We start from the raw sequence: 18,226 nt of genomic DNA, 5'->3' as shown, positions 1-18,226 counted from the left end.
AGTGGCTGTGTGTGGCTGTGTGAAAGCGTGCATATTTAACCCTGTCTTTCTGTCTCTCTGTTCCACAGCGTGTTGGTCATGGAGATGAGAATCACGCCAACTCTGAACGATCCCCTCTCTTTGTGCAGTTCATCGACTGTGTGTGGCAGATGATGAGACAGGTCAGCGATCAATACTTTACACCACAACACTGTTGAATTCTCCAGTCTGATTAGTCAGAAGGCATTGGCATAGCTGCCAACTACTACGAATAAATCGTATTTATTACGATTTGTCGTTTTGATTACGAAAATACGAATTTACTACAATAAAATACGATTTTGCCAATTTTCATGGGTCATTTTCAAAGTCTGTCACCGGTGGGATTCGTATTTGATAAAACACCACTTCGTTCCAAGCGGCAGATACTACGCCAAATTTCATTGGCTATTGCTTGTTCTCTCAGCCAATCAATGATGCTATTAGATCATCCATGGCACGCTATCGTCTGGCCTTTGTTCACGAAGTTTCTGAACAAAGCATGGCGTTTCAAGCTTTTGTTATGAAGATGTAGCGTAGTACTAATCTCTAAAGAAAGCATGGCTAAGGGGAAGGGCCAGCGCTTCAAGGACTCGTACCGAGAGGAGTTTCCCTTCATTTCTAAGTCAAGTAAGGGCGATAATTCATTTTTGTTTGTGACTAATGAATGAATGGTGTTAGATATTGCCAAGTTTATGTGGTGCAATTACATCAACTGTTGACTGAGTAAACTCTAGTCTATTTCTCTAATGTGTACTTTGTCAAAAGTTTTATATGTGCCAATTGCATTGTTTGAAGTTTTTGCCTGATTCACTGACTATTTTCATACATTGTTGAAAAGAACTTTGCAAATTAATGTAAGATGATAGTTTAGTTTGTAGAATAAATTTTGTCAAACTATTTTGTTTTAGTGTGATTTTTCAGGGTAGTTTTGCTAGAAAGCTTTGGCGGCGGGGGGGCTTCCCTCCACCAAGACTCAGTACCCAACCTTGTATTACTATTTACAATTTCGGAATGTTGGCAGCTATGCATTGGTTACTTTTCTATAACAGCATGGCTCTGATGGTCGTTCCAGCTGCAAGGGAATTTACAGGATTATAGTGTCAAGTCAAGTTTATTATTCCCCGCTGGCTGAAAGGCCCGAAGGGGGATTATGTCATTGTGATTTCCATCCATCCATCCCGGAAAGGGTGCTCACTTTCTGAAATCAACTCCTCTCATAATTTTTGGAGGAATTTCACGAAACTTGGCAGAATTCTGTGTTGTATGTCGGTAATACAACCCCGATTCCAAAAAAGTTGGGACAAAGTACAAATTGTAAATAAAAACGGAATGCAATAATTTACAAATCTCAAAAACTGATATTGTATTCACAATAGAACATAGACAACATATCAAATGTCGAAAGTGAGACATTTTGAAATTTCATGCTAAATATTGGCTTATTTGAAATTTCATGACAGCAACACATCTCAAAAAAGTTGGGACAGGGGCAATAAGAGGCTGGAAAAGTTAAAGGTACAAAAAAGGAACAGCTGGAGGACCAAATTGCAACTCATTAGGTCAATTGGCAATAGGTCATTAACATGACTGGATATAAAAAGAGCATCTTGGAGTGGCAGCGGCTCTCAGAAGTAAAGATGGGAAGAGGATCACCAATCCCCCTAATTCTGCGCCGACAAATAGTGGAGCAATATCAGAAAGGAGTTCGACAGTGTAAAATTGCAAAGAGTTTGAATATATCATCATCTACAGTGCATAATATCATCAAAAGATTCAGAGAATCTGGAAGAATCTCTGTGCGTAAGGGTCAAGGCTGGAAAACCATACTGGGTGCCCGTGATCTTCGGGCCCTTAGATGCCACTGCATCACATACAGGCATGCTTCTGTATTGGAAAACACAAAATGGGCTCAGGAATATTTCCAGAGAACATTATCTGTGAACACAATTCACTGTGCCATCTGCCGTTGCCAGCTAAAACTCTATAGTTCAAAGAAGAAGCCGCATCTAAACATGATCCAGAAGCGCAGACGTCTTCTCTGGGCCAAGGCTCATTTAAAATGGACTGTGGCAAAGTGGAAAACTGTTCTGTGGTCAGACGAGTCAAAATTTGAAGTTCTTTATGGAAATCAGGGACGCCGTATCATTCGGACTAAAGAGGAGAAGGACGACCCAAGTTGTTATCAGCGCTCAGTTCAGAAGCCTGCATCTCTGATGGTATGGGGTTGCATTAGTGCGTGTGGCATGGGCAGCTTACACATCTGGAAAGACACCATCAATGCTGAAAGGTATATCCAGGTTCTAGAGCAACATATGCTCCCATCCAGACGACGTCTCTTTCAGGGAAGACCTTGCATTTTCCAACATGACAATGCCAAACCACATACTGCATCAATTACAGCATCATGGCTGCGTAGAAGAAGGGTCCGGGTACTGAACTGGCCAGCCTGCAGTCCAGATCTTTCACCCATAGAAAACATTTGGCGCATCATAAAACGGAAGATACGACAAAAAAGACCTAAGACAGTTGAGCAACTAGAATCCTACATTAGACAAGAATGGGTTAACATTCCTATCCCTAAACTTGAGCAACTTGTCTCCTCAGTCCCCAGACGTTTACAGACTGTTGTAAAGAGAAAAGCGGATGTCTCACAGTGGTAAACATGGCCTTGTCCCAACTTTTTTGAGATGTGTTGTTGTCGTGAAATTTAAAATCACCTAATTTTTCTCTTTAAATGATACATTTTCTCAGTTTAAACATTTGATATGTCATCTATGTTCTATTCTGAATAAAATATGGAATTTTGAAACTTCCACATCATTGCATTCCATTTTTATTTACAATTTGTACTTTGTCCCAACTTTTTTGGAATTGGGGTTGTACACATATCGTAATTTTGTTCAATTCAGTCACATTTTATCAGAGTTACAGCCCTTGATTTAATAAAATTTTAATTTGACTTTCATGAGAGTGTGTTTTCCTTCTGAAATCAACCCCTCTCACAATCTTTGGAGGAATTTCACCAAACTTGGCAGGATTCTTTGTTGTATGTCGGTAGTACACATATTGTTATTTTGTTCAGTTCGGTTGTATTTTACCAGAGTTACAGCCCTTCATTAACAACCTTGTACTTTCACCATTTCATGAAGGTGTGCTCGCCTTCTGACATCAACTCCTTTCACAATTTTTGGATGAATTTCTCAAAGCTTGCCAAAAGGCCTTGTTATATGACGGTAATACGCATATTGCGATTTAATTTCGTTTGTGAAAATTTTCCCAGAGTTTTGACCCTCGATGAAATAACTTGTACTTTTTGACAATTTCATGAGGGTGTACGTTCTTCTGAAATCAACTCCTCTCAGTTTGTGGAGGAATTTTATCAAACTTTGCAAAAGGCTTTTGTTATATGACAGTTATATGCATACTGAAATTCCGTTTAATTTGGGCAGATTTTACCAGAGTTTATGCCCTTGATTATTATTATTATTATTATTATTAGAAATAATCAACTTTCCTCAATTTTTATCCCCCGCTGGCCGAAAGGCCCGAAGGGGGATTATTTCGTGGCGATGTCTGTCTGTCCATCCTGGAAAAGGTACTTACCTTCTGAAAACAACTCCTGTGACAATTTTTGGAGGAATTTCACCAAACTTGACAGGATTCTTTGTTGTATGTCAGTAATACACATTTGCAATTTCATTCAATTCCGTCACATTTTACCAGAGTTGCCAGCGGGGGATATTGTGCTCCGAGAACTCTTGTTTGTATAGCGCTTATAACGACAGACATTGCCACAGAGCATCTTTACAGAAAATTAAAGACTTTAAACATATGAGCTAATTTTACTCCGAATAAGTTTATTTATCCCTTTAGTGATGTGCTTGTTTTAGTTTCTATAGCAACAGCTCATTCACAGGGAGTAGTATAACAAACACAATACATAATCTAAGCTTAATCATAAAAATATTATAAATGTCGGGTTTATTTAACAAAGAAAAAAACATTATTGAGCGAGTTAAGATTTATAGAAGTCATCCACTGAACATTTTTATGGAAGATATTTCCAGTGTCAGTAGGTTTTCCGCCACAGGAGAGTCTTCAGGACAGAGGACTTTGTACTTTCCAGTCTGTCAGTAACATGACGAGTCTAATTAGCTTCAAGAGTAAAGGGGGTGGAGTGGGCGGGCGGGGTAAGGTTTGTGAGGGAACAATTGTTTTGTGAATGTCAAAGTAAGACTACGTTCAGACTGCACCCTGAAACGACCCATATCCGATTTTTTTTTGCCCATATGTGACCTGTATCCGATTTGTTATTGACAATCTGAACGACACAGATCCGATTTTTTCACATGCGACCCAGGCCGCTTGGATATGTGGTCCTAATTCCGACGCATATCCGATATTTTCACATGCGACTGCAGTCTGACCGGACAGGTCACATTCATGCGACCTACACGTCATCAACAAGAGACAAACGTCACTATTCTGCGTTGGCTAATCCCGCCTCTTTGGTGGAAAACAACAACATTTTGTACAGTTTTCAGAATTTAAATAGACTTTTATAGAATTGATCAAGCTAATGGTGGATTTGGTAGGGACCTGGATGTTTATCTGTTAGCCTGATTAAATAAAACAGTTTCTATAACTGATTTATAACTTAAACCATCCTGTATTACAAGATTATAAGATTGTTCTGGAAATTTCCAGTGATTTGACACCTTCGGTCTCATTAGTCTGCTGCCCACATTAATCAGATTATTGTGTGAGTTCCGCCGCCGCCACAAAAACCACATCGCCAGGTCTCGCCTCATCTCCATCGCAAACTGCACTGGTGTTTCTGCACCTTGAGCCAGCGCTGAGAGAAGTTGCAGAATTCAGCTGGCTATAAACAATCTAAATAAATATTTATAAAAATGTAGAAAAAGTTTATTAATATGACGAAATAAATATGTGCAAATTATTAAGCCTGAATTAAGAGTTTGGTAATACAGCGGCCGTATCCCAAACGACTGCCTACTGAAGCTCGAGTGCACTATACAGAGTTTAAAAATCCATTACTTCCTAGTAACATGTAGTGCACTTATATAGAAATTAGAGAGACATTTAGGAGTCAACCCTCGTTACCAGGCTACACGGTTTCATTTCAGTTCAGAAACAAAAACACACACGAGACCTCACACTTTAACACTAACCAGATAATTAAACAAACAAACAAAAAAAGAAATCATTAAACTTGAAGAGTGTGCTTTTTTTTGTTTACGTATTACGTAGATGTGCTTATTACGTGTCAATTTGCGCATGCGGGACACTTTTGGGTCGTTTTCCGTTCATATTGGAGATCGCATACAAGTCTCATATAATTGGTAATGTGAACGGCCTAACAAAAAAATCGGATTTCACAACAAATCGGATATGGGTCGTTTCAGGTTGCAGTCTGAACGTAGTGTAAGAGATGACGAGAATTAACTTTTTTTTTTCTTTTGGATGTTGCATAACAATCAATCAATCATGGCTTTATTTATCATCAATCCGTACAATGAGTCAAAGCCTGGGCGGCACGGTGGTGTAATGGTTAGCGCTGTCGCCTCACAGCAAGAAGGTCCGGGTTCGAGCCCCGTGGCCGGCGAGGGCCTTTCTGTGCAGAGTTTGCATGTTCTCCCCGTGTCCGCGTGGGTTTCCTCCGGGTGCTCCGGTTTCCCCCACAGTCCAAAGACATGCAGGTTAGGTTAACTGGTTAGGTTAGGTTAACTAAATTGACCGTAGGTGTGAATGTGAGTGTGAATGGTTGTCTGTGTCTATGTGTCAGCCCTGTGATGACCTGGCGACTTGTCCAGGGTGTACCCCGCCTTTCGCCCGTAGTCAGCTGGGATAGGCTCCAGCTCGCCTGCGACCCTGTAGAACAGGATAAAGCAGCTACAGATAATGAGATGAGAGATGAGTCAAAGCCTCGTAACGAATACGTTTGAACTAATAAAAGATCTAAATTAAAAATATTTAAAGCATTAAACTACTCATCTCATCTCATTATCTGTAGCCGCTTTATCCTGTTCTACAGGGTCGCAGGCGAGCTGGAGCCTATCCCAGCTGACTACGGGCGAAAGGCGGGGTACACCCTAGACAAGTCGCCAGGTCATCACAGGGCTGACACATAGACACAGACAACCATTCACACTCACATTCACACCTACGCTCAATTTAGAGTCACCAGTTAACCTAACCTGCATGTCTTTGGACTGTGGGGGAAACCGGAGCACCCGGAGGAAACCCACGCGGACACGGGGAGAACATGCAAACTCCACACAGAAAGGCCCTCGCCGGCCACGGGGCTCGAACCCAGACCTTCTTGCTGTGAGGCGACAGCGCTAACCACTACACCACCGCGCCGCCCCCATTAAACTACAGTACTATAATGGTAAATATCAAGAAGACATATTTAAAAAATAAAAATGTCGTGAGTTTTTGAAAATATAACTAAATGCAATTTAACTCTAATTACAAATATTACATTTGCACAATGTGCCACTAGTAAGTAGTAGTAGTGATAATTATAATAATGTGCCACTAGTAATACTAAATGAGATAACAAATTGTGATAAACAATTTCAGCATTGAGCAAAACACTGATTATCAGTTCAGGCCTTCTTGTGCAGGCCCGCATTACAAGCATTTTACACTTTGTGTCTGTGTTCTTTCCCAGTTTCCTTCTGCCTTTGAGTTCAACGAAGTTTTTCTCATTACCATCCTGGATCACCTCTACAGCTGCCTGTTTGGTACATTCCTCTACAACAGTGAGCAGGAGAGAATGGAAAAGGTACACTCGGTTTTTCACTGATGGCGGAAACTTTCCAGCCTGTTTTCAGGATCAAATTAATTTGTGTAATTGTATTATGGCACGGTGGTTAGCACTGTCACCTCACAGCAAGAAGGTTCTGGGTTCGAGGCCAGCGGCCAGCAAGGGCCTTCCTGTGTGGAGTTTGCATGTTCTCTGCATGGGTTTCCTCCGGGTCCAAAGACATGCAGTTAGGTTAGCTGGCTAATCTAAATTGTCCATAGGTGTACTGCTGCAATCCTGGCCAAGTCAACCAAGCATGGTTTGCCTCAAGCCCGGATCGGGTTCGGCAGTCAGTACGTTTACATGCACGTCCAAATCGAGCTACTGTCGGTAATCGAGCAAAGGGTCCCAGCGGGGTGCCAGAGAAATCCAATCCTACATGCACAAGTGAAATCGGGCTATTGTGCAAGGTGCATTGTGCACCCGAGCCACACGTGCCGCTACACGCCCCATCGTGTTGGTAAACTTCCGGTTGCCGTCATGAAGAAGAGCTATAGTGTTGCCAGATACTGCTGACGTATTCCAGCCCAAAACATGTTCAAATCCGCTAAAATGCACTTAAAACCCCCCAATCTGGCAACACTGGCAGTTCCGTGCTCAAGCTGTTAGGCTTGCTCTAACAGACTGTATGGCTACAAACTGTCCGGCGCAGACCACTGTTTTGTAAGACAACTTATTTTGCACAATAATATTTTTCTAAAGTCCATTTTTTGCTTACAAAAAAATAATTTTTTTTTGCTTACAATTTAACTTATGTCTTAATAAACACAAAAAGTTCAATTGTTTTGTTTTTATTGACATTCTTCAGATGTTGGACATATATTTGTGTGTGTATATACACACACACAAATACAATGACTTGTTTATGTACACAATTCACAGCTATGCAACAGCTGTACAGATGTATTTGGTGATACAGTAAGTGAGCTACATTTTAACAGTGCAAACAATGCCACAAAAAGAAAAGATTCATGCCGTTGTCATGATTTGTTGTCATGCCGACCGAGGCTGTTGTGTTTCCCTTGTGGTCTCGTCACTCGTCACTCCCGGAAGGGGCAGTGCTGAAGTAAGTAGCTCGAATACGTAGCTCGATAGGGTTTACATGCACTAAGTAGCTCGGCAGAAATCGCATAATCTAGGTCGTGTAGCTCGATTCCGAGAAATCAAGTTCGGTTCAATTTCAGCCGAATTAAGGTGTATACATGGCATTTTGAACTTCGATTTCAGTCGAGCAACGGCAGAAATTCGATTCTCTCTATGTGCATGTAAATGCACTGACTGACAATGATAAAGTGTGTTGTTTCCCCCCCTTCTCATTTTTAGGAAGTCCAGAGTAAAACGATATCGCTGTGGTCCTACATTAACAGTCAGCCGGAGGACTTTACTAACCCGTTCTACGTGGACTATAAAAACCAGGTCCTGTATCCACTGGCCAACCTCAGACATCTGGATCTCTGGGTGGGTTACTATGTACGATGGAACCCGCGCATGAGACCACAGGTGACTTATACTGCAAAATGCACTCTCTGAAACGATGACGAAATACATAAAAAAGCAGTTCTTATATATACACATCAAAATACCCAGTTACGTCATGTGCATCACCTCAAACAAATATTAGGAGAGCGAAATGAAAACTTTATTGATACTTCAGGGATCTGAAAGAGAAAGAATGTGAATTATTATTTTATTTATTTTTTAATTTCCTGTTTCCACAGAGTTTAATTTTTTTATATGAATAACCATTTGTATTAGCACAAAGTGAAGAAAAAAGCTGGAATAAAGGGTCGGTGTCTAATCAGGAACTCGACACACAAACACCTCTGACACTCAGTTTTCAGCTGTTGGGTTTTAAGTTCTAGTTTGTACTGATAAATTTCTGTCTTCAACCAGCTAAATGTAAATCAGTACATTGTCTTGGTCCACCACAACACTGCACTTTTTTCTTTTGAAAGTACACTCCTCGGGTTGTGCTTTATTGTCTTGCTGCATGATGAACCAAAACTCAACAGTGAGGGTTTTTTAATAATTAATTGATTGATTGAAATTCAGTTTTCTTGTTTGTACGTTTCTGTCCTCTGCTACTTTCCTCCTGATTTGTCATCTCCATAAAGTGAAAGCAATGAAGCGGTTCCATGTGCTGTCATGCAGAACTAGTGATAGACTGACGCCATGTTTTATGTATACAGTATATGATCTGGTGAGAAATATTTCCAAAACATTTCAGGAAGAGCTCACAATAATGATTAAAACTATACTGCCTTTCAGATTTTTCACCTTTAGGTCATAAAAAGAATTTTCCCCTCCACCCAGTTATTTTTGTTTCGTGGACCGAAAGCGACTGAATTCAAATCACAGACTTCTGATTTTATTAGGTTTTTTTTTTAAACAGAGCAATTAATGAATTTAAGGCCACATGGCCTTAAATTCTGCACTATTTTTTCCTGCTTCACCATGACCAATTCAAGGTACTATGTCATGCATGATGTGGTGGGCTTTCCCTGTTCGTGCAAGGCATTGTGGGATACAAATTTGAAACAGGAGAGAAAAATAGAGGATGTGAGTGTGTGAATGAAACGTGAAAGACCGACTACAGTAACGGAAAGCGAGAAGAAATATGTTATTTACCAGCTTAAGGTCGGTCCGTATCGTGAAATACCGTGACTGAGGTCTTGAAAGTCGGGCCGAGGTCAGTATTCAAGGCCGAGGTCACGGTATTTCACCATACGGACTGACCTTAAGCTGGTAAATAACATATTTATTTTTTCCTTTACCAAATTCTAACAGAAATCAAGAGCGCCCGAAAGGGAAAACCGAGCCGAGCCGCCATTTGAATCCTCATTCACGGCTGTAATGCAAATGGCTTCCTCCTCGGTATACAAGTGCACTTCCATGGCAGGAAAAAAACTACATTTTGCTGCCTATGTCGTCCCCTATTTATACAAAACTGAGTCATTCAGGATTCAGCCATGTTTTTGCTCGGTGTTAGCAACAGTTAGAGGTTTTTAGCTTTCTCCTGAAATGTTTTCTTTTATTTCTTCTTCCTCAGGGTAGTAAAACTTGCTTTCGCTGTGAACACTGTCGTTATCGCTCTCCATGCTGTAAAATTAATGCTATTCTCCTGAGAAATGCAAAAATAAATGTTGACAAAATTTGCTACGATGTTTGTTGTGAACGAGCGAGTCGCCAGAGGTCTGTAACTGGGCCGCCCACCAGCCAATCGGAGCGCAAGATTTGATGGAAACCGGACCGCGAAAAAAAATATGCAAATGTTGCAAAGGGAGGGCTGCACGGTGGTGTAGTGGTTAGCGCTGTCGCTTCACAGCAAGAAGGTCCGGGTTCGAGCCCCGTGGCCGGCGAGGGCCTTTCTGTGTGGAGTTTGCATGTTCTCCCCGTGTCCGCGTGGGTTTCCTCCGGGTGCTCCGGTTTCCCCCACAGTCCAAAGACATGCAGGTTAGGTTAACTGGTGGCTCTAAATTGAGCGTAGGTGTGAATGTGAGTGTGAATGGTTGTCTGTGTCTATGTGTCAGCCCTGTGATGACCTGGCGACTTGTCCAGGGTGTACCCCGCCTTTCGCCCATAGTCAGCTGGGATAGGCTCCAGCTTGCCTGCGACCCTGTAGAACAGGATAAAGCGGCTACAGATGATGAGACGAGATGTTGCGAAGGAAAGGAAACGCAGGACCAAACTAATAAATATCGGCGGTCAGCGAGCACCTCGGTGTGATCAGCTGTTTGTTTAGCGACAGAATGATGGAACTGTCAGTGCACGGTCTGGTAAACCTGCGCATGCGCACACGGACTTCCTCTGTCTGCTTGACTGCGCAAAGCGAGCGATTTCGTGCACGTTATTTGCTCAGGAGTCCCCTCAAATTAAATAACTTCCCAGCCACAGAATGGCCTGGGTTTTTATTTATTTATTTATTTTAAAGATATTACAGAAATAAACGTATATCACAATGACCAAATTTGAGAGGGAACTAAATTTCACCGATTTTATGAAATCGAAAGGCCGTCTACTTTTAAAACAGGATATAAAGCAAGTGCACTCGTTTTGAACATCAGCGTCCCAATAAATTGATGTTTGTGTGCTTTGTTGTGTTCTGTAGATGCCGGTCCATCAGAATTTGAAGGAGTTATTATTTTTGCGTGCTGAGCTGCAGAAGAAAGTGGAGGAGCTCCAGAGAGAGGCAACGTTATCAAACTCCATCTCCTCATCTTCGGAACATGCTTCTTCTTCTTCGCACGGCGGTACACCACTTCACACTGCCGTCTAAACACACACACTTGCACAATACATGTTGAAGAGCACATACTGCTTTTATTCAGTGAATACACTCTCAGGCACAAATAGGGAGTGGATGAGAAGGAAGTGGGCGCGCGCACACACACACACAGTCATTCATGTTTGTTTGCATTTTTTTTTTTTACTGTAGAGAAGTAACCTAGTTTCACATTTTATAAATCTTTTTTTATATAAACTGTGAACCTGTATCTTGTAATGAGTCAGCATGTCGTCAGCATGAATTCATAGTATTCAGTATCTAGTATTTGAGCTGTAAATATGAGGAGAAAAAAATGTATTAATATATTTGTACTTGCATGTTCATCTTTCCCTGTGGTCTCATTTGTTCCTCTGTAGCAACTCCTCCTTTTCATGTTTTAACATTTAAGTTGCTAAAAACTGCACTCAGTTCTTTTCTCCAAAGTGAATCATTCTTCTATTTTTATATTTTATTCGTGACGTTCCATTTTACATCATGACGTTTTGTCATCACACTGAACCTTAAAGTGCCATTCCATCATTGGATGTATTCTTTGGCATAAAATACAATATATTTTATGACAACATGACTAGACAGAGAAATCTTTTAGCTTCAAAATGATATATCAAACAATTTTTTGACAACGACAAGTATATTAATTTTGCGACCAAAGTCACCTACCCTTTTAATTTCCGCGCGTGATGTCATCGGCAGGTTCCCCTTCTTGTGTACCACGTGTCGGTCTATTTTTAAACCAGGAAACCCCCAAAGTGAGAGAGTCATTTCTCCTCGTATATGGGGGCCAAAAAAATTGCGAAAAATTTTGAGTTAATCTTTCAGTTAGCTAGATTTATTGGTATTAGCTAGATTTATTGGTATTATTTTTATCACGTTCTATCCGCCATTGCTGATAATATGTGCCACGTCACACGTCACGTGGTACACAAGAAGGGGAACCTGCCGATGACATCACGCGCGGAAATTAAAAGGGTAGGTGACTTCGGTCGCAAAATTAATATACTTGTCGTTGTCAAAAAATTATGTTTGATATATCATTTTGAAGCTAAAAGATTTCTCTGTCTAGTCATGTTGTCATAAAATATATTGTATTTTATGCCAAAGAATACATCCAATGGTGGAATGGCACTTTAACGGTTATTTCAGTAATATTGTCCTCATACATCGGTTTTTCACCTTGCTGATACAGGGAAGCACTGAATGCATAGTAAATGTGTCATGTTTTAGTACGAAGGTGTTAAAATGTTGAGTTGTACGGCTCAGTGCAGGGCCATTCCTGCCTCGTGGACTTTTTACTGGTAATGAAAAGTTTGGGCACTGGTAGGGAAGCAAAGCAGAGACCTAAAGATGTTAAAAACCATTCGGTGTAAGCCACATCAATGAATTCATAGCATCATAGCATAGTGTGTGTGGGGTTTTTTTTGTTTGTTTGTTTTTTGGGAGGAGGATTTGCACATCTGTATGTATTTGTTTGGAATTCCATGAAATTCAAAGAAGTCTGTTTCATAGTTCACATTTTCAGGTTACTCGTTCTGGTGCTCAGATTCAACCAGCAAAATTCACTATTTAAAAAAAAATAATAATACAAATTGAGTATCGGGGCTACCCAGGGAGGGAGTCGAGCCTGGAATCCGAGTCTGTGCTCTCATCTGCTCCAGATCGGTTCATTGTGCTCCAGGCTTGAGCTTTGCCACGAGAAACCGAAACAGTTATTTGGAATATATGAATTTGTGAACACTGAAAAAAACGTTTTGAATATAGGTGCCTGGGTTTTTTTTAAAAGCATGAATTTGTACATTTGAATGTTGAAATAAACTCCTTTGAATTTCAAGGAGGTTAATTTAAAAAAAAAAAAAAGTAAAACTACAGTTATGTTGGTTTCAATTTAGGGTAGACTTGGGACAGTTTGCATTCCCATTAATTAATTTCAACCAATCAGGTTTTAGATGACATCAGAAGTTAGATGTTGCCCCTTAGAGTAACCAACTGCCTTTGGAGCCATGAAGCTGGACACTGCAGTAAGGTTTGTGCAGTTTGACATTTTTGTCAACCAAAACTTGTATTTTCTATTTTGCCTTCACGTCCATTCAATGGTGTAATGTACGCTGGTGAATTCGGGATTTGTTAGGAATTAGTCTGTATCCTAGAGTTACCATATATAGTATTATTTATTAAACTTAAATTCTGGGCGAAAAACATTTTAAGGATTTTTTTTTCTAAATGCCCAGGTGGGGAGAGTTCATCATGTTACAGGTTTTTTCTTGTGGTTTACATATATAAATGTTTTGTTAAAAATGTGGGCGTGTCCCTGCATGAGGATTAAACTCATTTCATGGAACTGTTCTGTCTCAATAACTGATGTTCTTCTATCGCTGTACCAGCACTAGGGTGCATCAGCTGCCCCCTAAAAATGAAAAGTTCCTCCGATCATGATGCATTTTTGTTTTTATGTTCCTTTTGGTAAGAAAACACACTGGGTGAAATATTTTGACAAAATTCAAAAGTTTAATGGCGGCACCAGGAGCTCAAAGTTATGGAAAAAGCTGCTATTTTATGACTTTTATGACAAAATTTCAATCACTTTTCATCAAACATTATGGCACCTTATAGAGTATACCAAATATCTTAGATACACATTTTTAGTACATATTCTAAATATATTATCAAGCACAGTTTGAGTTTTAGCTGTTCATTGAATCATTGTTCGACTACTTTTAAACAACACAAATGTATTATGAATCACATTAATGCTTCTCAATCCCTTGCAAAGGTTCTTAACATGATCTCTGGCTCACAAGAAATCAATAAATGGAGTCCAACATTGTGATTCAAACCTTACGCGAAAACATAAAATAAGCGGTTTTGGGCAAAAAAATGAACCTCATGGTGCCACCATTAGACTTTTGAATATGGTCAAAAAATTTTACAGGATGTCTTTATTGGTGAAAAGGAACACCCGAACAAAAATGCATCAGATTTTATGAAAGTGAGGGCAACTGATGCACCCTAACATGCACTGTGTGTTCATACAGTTCATATGTTACAAGTTTTGATGTAGGCCAAGGTACTTTATGTCCCAAGTATCTCAATATAATGTCTCATGCCTTCCTGCAAAAAATAATGACAAAAAAAGTGAAGTCTGAAGGTCAGTATATATGTGCCAAGCTGAGAAACTAATGTTGTGGTAAGAGGGTACAGTAAATCCTCTCTAATGCAATGTGATGCTACCTGCAAGGAATTTCACACGATCTACAAAAGCTGAAAACTCGTCCCAAGTCTCTCTGCTCTCCTGTTTATTTTTCAGTGCTGTGAATCCATTGGTGTTTAAATTTTGTTGATTTTTCTGAATGGAGTTGTTGTCCGTTTTGTTTCCGTTCCTACTGCTCTGTAAAGGGTTGTGAAGGTCCGCTGGTGTTTCATACATGACACGTTTGATGTAATGAAGGGTGACCTGTGACTCATCAGTGCAGTGATAGAACTGGAGGCATGTTACACTTTTTCAGAATAGCTATCAGATTTAGTTAACGTCCCTTACTCATACATGTCAACCTTCGGTCAATCAAACCTGTATAACCAACCTCCAAAATCCGTATTTCCCTTATAAAATCCGTATAAGATGCAAATTAAAATAATTTACCTAAAATTTGAATGATAATTAACAATGATATATATCCCAGTTACTTTTTATTCAATATTAATAACAATAAACCTTCAGAATGAATACAAAGCTCCAATGTTTGACAAAAACACAAAGTGTTATCAGCGTAGTTACGAAGGAAATACTTCGTTGTTTGGAGACAGGTTTCACCGAGCGGCTATTATGCGCGAGACTTCATATTAGCCACAAAGTCAGGAAAATCTGTTCGTAAAATTACGTTATAATGACCAAATACAATGAAAAGTATTTTTCCAGTCTCACCTGTGAAAGGTAATCCCATGTGATCTCGTTTGGACGGTAAACCTGTTGGTACAGTTAAACGCAGCACATGAATGAGGCATCTTTATTCTCGGCTACTGTCTAGACGCTATACCAGAGACGGTTGAAGAATCTCCACTTTGCCACATCCAATATGGCGGCGAGGATGACGTATGATTCTACACAGAAGGTGGCGTCTATGTTTATATGTCTATGACTTCCCGGTTGGCGGGATTCTCGCAATGCGGTGTGCGCATGATCAAAAGTGGAACGAAGTCTCGCTACCACAAGATAACGCGCGATTTCATAAGACTCTTTACTGGCTGTCTGTGGTGTACAGTACGTTTGTAAATGTTATGCGCTCTTTTATCATCGTGGGAATTGATTATAGCTCTAAATAAATATTGAAGTTTTTTTAAAGAATCCGTATAACTTTATTTATATGCCCGTATACTACGTTTATTGAATCAAATCCGTATAAAATACGGACATTCCGTATAGGTTGACATGTATGCTTACTTACAAGATGCCTCAGTGCAACTTTTTTTTTTTTTTCTGTGCAAAATGGGGAAAAGGGTGCCAATGAAATGTCTTCAGTGACTTTAGGAAAGGATCACGATAGAACTCTAGTTGCTTTAGAGGGACAAAGACGAGATAAAAAAAATCAGATATGCATATAAATGGTGACTAATCCTGATGAGTCTTCCAGACTACACATCTCTCCCTTCACAACTTTTGCATTTTGTATCTGTGTTTTTATGCTTCTTCCGTACACTCACCAGTTATTTTATGAGGAATACATGTATACCTGTTTATTCATGCAGTTCTCCGATCAGCAGCACAATGCAGTAAGGTTCAACAAAACTAGACCGGGATCTGCTCCTTTTTCTCCAGTCTTCAACTGTCCAGTTTCAGTCAGTCTGTGACGCCTCATACTCCTGTTTCCTGGGTGACCAGAGTGGAATCCAATCGAGGTTCTCTGTTCTCACGGTTTGGTATGCTGCGCATTCTGAGATACTTTTCGGCTCACTGTGTTTGTAAAGAGAGTTCATTTAAGGTTACCGTTGCCTTCCTGTTCACTTGACCCAGTCTGGCTATTCTCTTCTAATCTTTTATCTACAAGGCGTTCGTTTCCACCTCCAGAACTGCTGTTTACTGTGTTTTCACACCTTTCTGTGTAAAGTCCAGAGAGTATCGTGTGTGAAAATCCCAGGAGATCAGCAGTTTCTACTTTCATACCGTGTATCAGGGTCAGAACAGGATTATTTGACCAATATTCAACCCTACTTTTGTCAATTCAAACCGAGCGAGTCAACTGTTTAATCCCTAATCGTGACACTTCAGATACACTACCGTTCAAAAGTTTGGGGTCACTTTGAAATGTCCTTATTTTTGAAAGAAAAGCTCTTTTCTGTTCTTTTCAATGAAGATCACTTTAAACTAATCAGAAATGCACTCTATACATTGCTAATGTGCTAAATGACTATTCTAGCTGCAAATGTGTGGTTTTTGGTGCAATATCTCCATAGGTGTATAGAGGCCCATTTCCAGCAACTCTCACTCCAGTGTTCTAATGGTACAATGTGTTTGCTCATTGCCTCAGAAGGCTAATGGATGATTAGAAAACCCTTGTACAATCATGTTAGCACAGCTGAAAACAGTTGAGCTCTTTAGAGAAGCTATAAAACTGACCTTCCTTTGAGCAGATTGAGTTTCTGGAGCATCACATTTGTGGGGTCGATTAAATGCTCAAAATGGCCAGAAAAATGTCTTGACTGTATTTTCTATTCATTTTACAACTTATGGTGGTAAATAAAAGTGTGACTTTTCATGGAAAACACAAAATTGTCTGGGTGACCCCAAACTTTTGAACAGTAGTGTAAGCCCTAGGTCACAACCTGCGAGAGATGCAGAACAGTTAACTTGCAGACTGGAAATGGGCGGATATCTCACACACATATACACACACAGTGTCAAACTACTTTTATTCACGTTATCATCTGGGATGCCAACTTCAGAGGTTTAGTTCATCACACGTGTGTGTGTATATGAAATGGTGTGAGCTGGTGCTCATGCATGTTTTAATTTCATAAACGTGGTAAGCATGGGGGCGGCACAGTGGTGTAGTGGTTAGCGCTGTGGCCTCACAGCAAGAAGGTCCTGGGTTCGAGCCCCATGGCCGGCGAGGGCCTTTCTGTGCGGAGTTTGCATGTTCTCTCCGTGTCCGCGTGGGTTTCCTCCGGGTGCTCCGGTTTCCTCCACAGTCCAAAGACATGCAGGTTAGGTTAACTGGTGACTCTAAATTGACCGTAGGTGTGAATGTGAGTGTGAATGGTTGTCTGTGTCTATGTGTCAGCCCTGTGATGACCTGGCGACTTGTCCAGGGTGTACCCCGCCTTTCGCCCGTAGTCAGCTGGGATAGGCTCCAGCTTGCCTGCGACCCTGTAGAACAGGATAAAGCGGCTACAGATGATGAGATGAGATGGCAAGCGTGCAGAGAAACAGTGTACAGCGGCTTGGTGCATGGAGATTAGTAATTACTAATAATGCAAGAACAGGCGTGTGCTTTATTTCAGCTGCAGTGTTTTCATTTTCACCCATGCTGAGGAACTTTTAGTAGAGAAAAAGCTACATGCAGCTGGCCTTGTTTCACACACTCGAAAATAAACAAATGTTTGGAAAGGGTGTGTGCGCACGCGTGCAGGACCAAGCACTGTACGCCACCATTTGCATGCGATTAATTAGACCCATCCCGTCCTGGCTGTTAGTGAGCCAGGTGGTGCAATTCACATTGAATTTGACCTTTGTCCGACCAACCTACAGAGGTTGGTCACAAAGCCAAGTTGGACAACGAGGGTTAACTCTTTTAGACACCAATCAGCCCTACTTGATATGAAGGGGATATTCATTCAAATCAGCCCGTCTGGCACCAACAACCATGCCACAGTGACATCTGAAGCTCTTGATCTGGTCCTGCTTCATGTCAGACTTTGCGCTGCTGCCACAGGATTGGCTGATTTGGATAACTGCATGAATGAACAGTTGTACAAGTGTTCGTGTTTGATTGATCATTTTGGGACAATACTTGACAATGTACCTGACTTTGTCAGATTTGTGACCAAGTTGAATAAGCTTCTGACATTCCAGTGGAAAAATAAAAACAATCCAAGTCAAG

The 18,226-nt window shown here is 40.6% G+C and overlaps 1 protein-coding gene across 4 annotated transcripts in view; it reads left to right on the top strand.

Annotated features, from left to right (window-relative positions):
• mtmr1a (myotubularin related protein 1a) overlaps positions 1–11,668 on the top strand; it is a 50,150-nt gene extending 38,482 nt beyond the window's left edge. For all 4 annotated transcript variants that reach the window (XM_060935969.1, XM_060935961.1, XM_060935952.1 and 1 more), the window contains 4 exons: positions 69–161; positions 6,719–6,832; positions 8,177–8,353; positions 10,962–11,668. In XM_060935969.1, coding sequence (XP_060791952.1) covers positions 69–161; positions 6,719–6,832; positions 8,177–8,353; positions 10,962–11,129 — 552 coding nt within the window. In that variant the 3' untranslated portion in view covers positions 11,130–11,668. The remainder of the gene's footprint in view (positions 1–68; positions 162–6,718; positions 6,833–8,176; positions 8,354–10,961) is intronic.
• The last annotated feature ends 6,558 nt before the right edge of the window (positions 11,669–18,226 follow it).

This window comes from Neoarius graeffei, chromosome 1, assembly GCF_027579695.1.
Source record: "Neoarius graeffei isolate fNeoGra1 chromosome 1, fNeoGra1.pri, whole genome shotgun sequence".
Classification (NCBI taxonomy): Eukaryota; Metazoa; Chordata; class Actinopteri; order Siluriformes; family Ariidae; genus Neoarius; species Neoarius graeffei.
The sequence above is the reverse complement of the archived record's forward strand: the minus strand, read 5'-3'. Positions and strand labels throughout refer to the sequence as shown.